The sequence below is a fragment of the Austrofundulus limnaeus genome, unplaced genomic scaffold (genome assembly GCF_001266775.1).
Source record: "Austrofundulus limnaeus strain Quisiro unplaced genomic scaffold, Austrofundulus_limnaeus-1.0 Scaffold28, whole genome shotgun sequence".
In the NCBI taxonomy this organism is placed as follows: Eukaryota; Metazoa; Chordata; class Actinopteri; order Cyprinodontiformes; family Rivulidae; genus Austrofundulus; species Austrofundulus limnaeus.
This window is the reverse complement of record NW_013952430.1, coordinates 1,384,506-1,390,001: the sequence shown is the minus strand read 5'-3', so window position 1 is coordinate 1,390,001 and position 5,496 is coordinate 1,384,506. Positions and strand designations below refer to the sequence as shown.

The 5,496-nt window shown below is 38.9% G+C and overlaps 1 protein-coding gene across 1 annotated transcript in view; it reads right to left on the bottom strand.

Annotated features, from left to right (window-relative positions):
• Window positions 1-572: 572 nt before the first annotated feature.
• vdac2 (voltage-dependent anion channel 2) overlaps window positions 573-5,496 on the bottom strand; it is a gene marked incomplete at its 5' end in the record, with an annotated part of 7,240 nt that continues 2,316 nt past the window's right edge. Inside the window, 6 exon segments of the mRNA XM_014005057.1 lie at window positions 573-1,517; window positions 1,720-1,777; window positions 1,894-2,044; window positions 3,072-3,299; window positions 4,068-4,120; window positions 4,222-4,374. Of these exon segments, the coding sequence (XP_013860511.1) occupies window positions 1,426-1,517; window positions 1,720-1,777; window positions 1,894-2,044; window positions 3,072-3,299; window positions 4,068-4,120; window positions 4,222-4,374 (735 nt within the window).

Sequence of the window (5,496 nt, the reverse complement as noted above, 5' to 3'; positions counted from 1 at the left end):
GCTTTACAGCAGACTTGAAATCATTTTTACAAATTCACAAATGTTCAAGGATTTCAAGGACCCGTGGGAACCCTGTATTTACTCTAACTTTTTATATAGAAAAAAATAGATTTGCTCAAACAATTCATTTTGATTTTCATTAGTAGAAAAGTGTCAGAATAATTTGTAGTTACCTCAGGTATTCTCCACTGTAACCATGTCAAGCTGATGCACTGCAAATGGAAATAAGCAATTGTTTTTGGTTTTATTTTGAAAGTGATGTCATTTTTATTAGATGTGATGAAACAGAAAAAAAATGCAGACGTGGACCTTGAAGGCTGGGAATGAGCATCTTTGTTTTTAAACAAAACTAGGTTGACTCTAAAAGTACTTGAATTACACCAACTTAAAAAAAAACTAAATGATACATATTAACTACATGATAAAATAATGTTGAATAGAGGCCTCCATACATGCTGATTCACCAAATGCAATGCTAGTGGGGTTTTGTTATTATCTTTTAAAAAAAATCTAAAATGTGACAATTGCAGTAATGTTTTGGTTCACTTCAGTGTCACACTAAAAAGGCAGTCTTGGGGTTCAAAGACTTTATTGAAAATTTACACATACACGTAAGGGATTTCAAGACCATTTCTTGGATCAATCTCCACCTGGAACAAGGAAGCAGCTCCTGAGTGCAACTCAAAGTTACACGTCCTTCAAATAATTATAGTTTGGCATGATTTGTTACTATGTTTCCTCCCAGTTGTTTACCTGAATTTCCCAGGCTGGCCAATCGTGCAGTTTTCTTTTACTTTACAGAATAACTTCAAGCAACTCAAAAAGCTATCAAGTTCAAGGAAAAGTGCATCGCTTTGCAAATCAAGTCACATCCTTAACAGTTGACGAAACATAACCTCAGCGTGTCCTCGTGTGCAGGGGCAGGAAAGATGCAGAAGCTTAGTGTAATTCAGAAGGTTTGAAAATGAGACCTGTTGGTTGGGATTATCATGGGATCATAAATGTAAAAACCAGAAAGTATGACAACCCTCAGGAAACATGAGGTTTTTCTTCTCACATTATGAGTAAATAATAATAATAACAATAATAATAATGAAGTGTCTTGGATTTTCACAATAAAGCCACATGGATTTGGTGACAAAGATGTATTGAATTGAAATTATTATGGCAGTGCTTGACGAAAACAATGGCATGTTTAATAAATACGCCAACAACTGGCTGTTAAAACAGATACAAGGTAAAAAGCAACAAAAGGTAAAATATACCAAAGACAGGAGCACCAGCTTGAAGTGGTACTTTGAGAGTTTGTTGCTGTAACCCTCTGAATCCATTTCCCCATGATTTCCCTTTGCTGGTTTGAGTCGAGCATACTTTTAAGGCCTGATTCTTATTATATTCCCTAGTTCCTTGTAGCATGAGGAAACCTTAGGCTTCCAGTTCTAAGCCCAGACCCAGCTTGTGGCCGCCAGCATTGATGTTCTTTCCATCAACCAGACCGGAGAGGGTGAGTTTCACACCTGCACACATGGGAGGGAGTTGATTGTAGATTTCACACGTAAAAACACAGCAATGTTTAAAAAACACTGGTTCTGAGGCAAGTGAAAATTGAAGTAGACTAGAATTACAGTCTCTTATGTTGCAAAATTAGCTGTAATACTGCTTCAACCTGAAATGTGAAGTGCAGAGATACAGACAGGAAGCTGCTGGTGAGCTACTTACCTGGTCGAAGAGACTGAGTGTATCCAACACCAATAAGACTATTGTTGTTCACTTTAGCCTAAAACAAAAAAGACAAAAAACAAGGAAAGTGTTATTCAGCAGCAGGTGACCATGAATTTTATATTCCATAATATCTCCTGCCTGCTACAGCTTTGTCTAAGGGACAGAACTCACGCTGATGGAGGCGTCCTTGTCCAGTTGGAATTTGGCTGCGATGCCAAAGTTTGTGCTGTTGTTGCCTGCGGTCCATGACAGGTTGACTGCTGTTTCTAACTTATCACTGCATTTTTGGTAGATGGAGCCACCAAACTCAGATCCATTATTGCTGTAAAGTTCAGAAAACAGGTAAGACTTAAGGCTACTAGAAATGTGATATTCATTAAAATATACTCGGAATGTTTCTTGCCATTAACTCACACAATATAAACACATTTTTTACTTTTGTGTTCTTATGGTGCGTTCACACCAAATGCGATTTCAGCATCAGGAGCATCAGGTTTACATGCAAAGTCTATGGTGGACGCGCTTCAAGCAGCGTCGGGAAGGGCTGCGGCGCCTCAAGCGCGATTAGAGCAGCGTGATTTGAACGATCTGAGCATTCGACGTGCTTGATGCGCAAATCGCTGAAGTTAGAAAATCGGAACTTTTGCAGCTCGACGCGCCGCGTCAACCAATCAGAGAGACTCCACTGTGTGACGTAGCGACGTATTTCCCGACAGGACAGTTTACTGAATGATGTCCACTAACCTGAAACAGATGGAGAGGAGCTCTTTAGCTGAAATCGAGTGCCTGCAGTCGGTGTCTTAACAGGAGATATCCGTACCAATGCGTGGCAGCGGCTCATCAGACTGGACTTGGGACAAAAATAGTCCTGAAAGCGAGCTGTGAGCCTCTACTCTGAATTATCTGGTGAATTAATTATGAATTAATTATCTGATAAATGTGACATGCTCTTGCTCTCTGTAAATAAAGCAAAGCCACTTCCTCGTCCGACATTAAACAGAGCCCGACAGAGGAGGGAGGGGTGGGGAGGCTCTTGCCGTACGAGCGCTTCAAGAGCTGATCTGCGTCTGACCTTAAAGTGCACAAGTGACCAACTTGAAGCGTTGGCTGCGATTTTGAAGCTGAAAATGCGTTCGGTGTGAACGCAGCATTAGTTCTGGCACAGTCTTTACATTGTTTCATAGTCTTGGTCACCATAAACAAAATGAAACTTGGTTTCAGTTAACTTCTTTTTTTAATGTCACTTTCGTTCACCAACATTGTCCCAAAGTCTTATTAGTGAAAATACAAAAAAAAAAAAAAAACCACACACAAAAATCCAATTTGCATGCAGAACCCTCTCTACTTACACATTGGTAAGAAGATGGAAGTCTCCTGTCCTGTAACCAATGGCAAAGTTGTTCTGGATCATTCTGGATTTGGCCGTGTCGAAGCTCATCTGGTAACCAGCGAGCCATCCCTCATAGCCGACAACACCGGCTCCGTGAATTGTTGGACCCGCAAAGTCAAAGTCAACGTCGCAGCCCACGTTAATGTACTCACGCTTGTAAGCGGTCTTGACTTTGCCGCTCTTCTTGCTGTAAATGACAAAGAAATTGTTTCAAAAACTAAAAAAAAGGGAAACTGTGTTAAGTTTAGGGATGTAACAATAATAAGTGATTAGAACTGAAAATGTGAATTGATTCATAAAAACTAATGAATCGATTTAATTGTTTTTGTAGAATAATAAGTCATGTCTTTAAAGACAAATCAGCTTGATCTTAAACTTCTGGTCACAAAACGATTTGTGATAAAATTTTTATTTATTTTGAAATTATATTCTGCTGCCAAGAAAACAGTTAGTTTGATATAAGGACAAAAATGCTGATGATTAAAAAATGGTTATAAGAGGGCTACAAAATAATCAAATAATTATAATTATGAACCTAAAGTCAAAAATCAAACCGAATCAGGGCTTGAGTGAATCATTACATCCCTAGTTAAGTTTGATTTGAAACTAACGGGTTTCAGTTTTCTGCAGTAATTAATGTAACAAACTTTTAGTTTATCTAATTTAATTATGCCAAAAATGCCTAAACTCCTTAGAAGAAAAGAAAATCTGTGTTTTTCAACTTATTATTTCAATACACAAATGAGGAAAAAACAGGCGCAACCACAGTAAAGTGTTGCAACACACTAGTTATATAGAAGGACTTGTGTCACATGGCTGCCAAGGACACTTGTCAGAAACATGTGCAGGAAAAGATCAGGTTACCGTAATTACATATGGTGAAAAAGGCAACAGACAGTACACCCCAACTCTGTTAAGACCTGAAGCTAAATCCACATTTTAACCATCATCTTACCCAGTGTTAGGTGAGAAGGTTGTGTCAAATGTCAGCTTCAGTCCCTTTGCGATCTGTACAAAGCAACAGAAACCATTTTAAGTTAAAGGAAACAAAAGCTGCCACTTCTAGTTGAAAATCTCGACTATCATTCACTGCTACATAAAAACGTTACCTGATCTTCAACAGTGATTTCAGTTCCCAAGGTGTTGTCTGTATTCCACTTCTCAGTGAAGGTCAGACCGTATTCAGGCCTCTTGTATTTGGTTTCCAAGCTGCCGCTAACTTTGCTGGTATCAGTGTTGGAGGAACCAGATGTTTTGAATTCCTGAAAGGGGCCGTTATAGAGGGTAGGTGATCAGAAGGAAAGCATAACCAAGAACAAAAGTTAGACTCAACTGCCACAAAACTAACTTATTTATTTATTTGACCTTTATTTAGCCAGGCAACTTCCAAATGAGATCACAGATCTCTTTTGCAAGAGGCCTGAAAGAAACCTATTGTACATGTTTTTGGTCTGTGGGAGGAAACCAGAGTACCAGGAGAAAACCCAAGTTCAAGTTCAAGAATCTTTATTATCCCCGAGGGACAATTTGTTGTACAGCCAATAGACATAAAAACAACTAAACAAAAACATTCATACACAAAAATCACAGATGCTCGTTAGGAAATCTACCTGCTGCTGGGATAAATGAGTTTTTAAATCTGCTAGAGGAGAACATTCAAACTCTGCACAGAAAGTCCCTGGGACTAAACCAGGGATCGAACCCAGGACCTTCTTGCTGTGAAGCATCAGTGCTAACCGCTGCCACATCTGAAAACCTGTTAATGCAACTAATCTTTTAGAAAACACAACATTCAATAAAGCTAAAACAAGCTTAATACTAGGGTGGAAATTCTAATTACTAAACGACTCTTTTGGAGGAGTCATAATTTTTCAAAAAAAAAGATTTATTAAACATAGTGCTGGGCGGTATACAGTTTTGTACCGAATACCGTTTTTTATTTTTGTTATATGAATTTTTTGAATACCGGACATTCCGGTTTAAACAGCGGAACGTTTCGTCGCAGCCGCCAGAGAACTGTTGTTTCCCGGGGGACATTTTTCCTTGCAGCACCGCTATGTGCGTTAGCATGCTAATGTTTGGAGCAGCTAGTTGCAGCTGCGGGTGGCGATTCTGCTACTTATATTGACTGATGTTTAAAAAAAAACATCATTTTCACCGTCGCTGAATGTAGTAAACACCTCTTCAGTGACGTGCACAGTTAGATTTAACGCGGTTAGTTAATATGGAGACGTTATGCTGATGGAGACTTAACGTGGTTCTATTGTGAAAAGCCTGCAGGAAGTAGTTCATAGTGGAGTTGGAATTGTGCAAGGTGAGTCGTGCTGATAAGCTTTAATAAATAACATAAAACAATAAACCCGATAATAATCTTTTCTTAACCC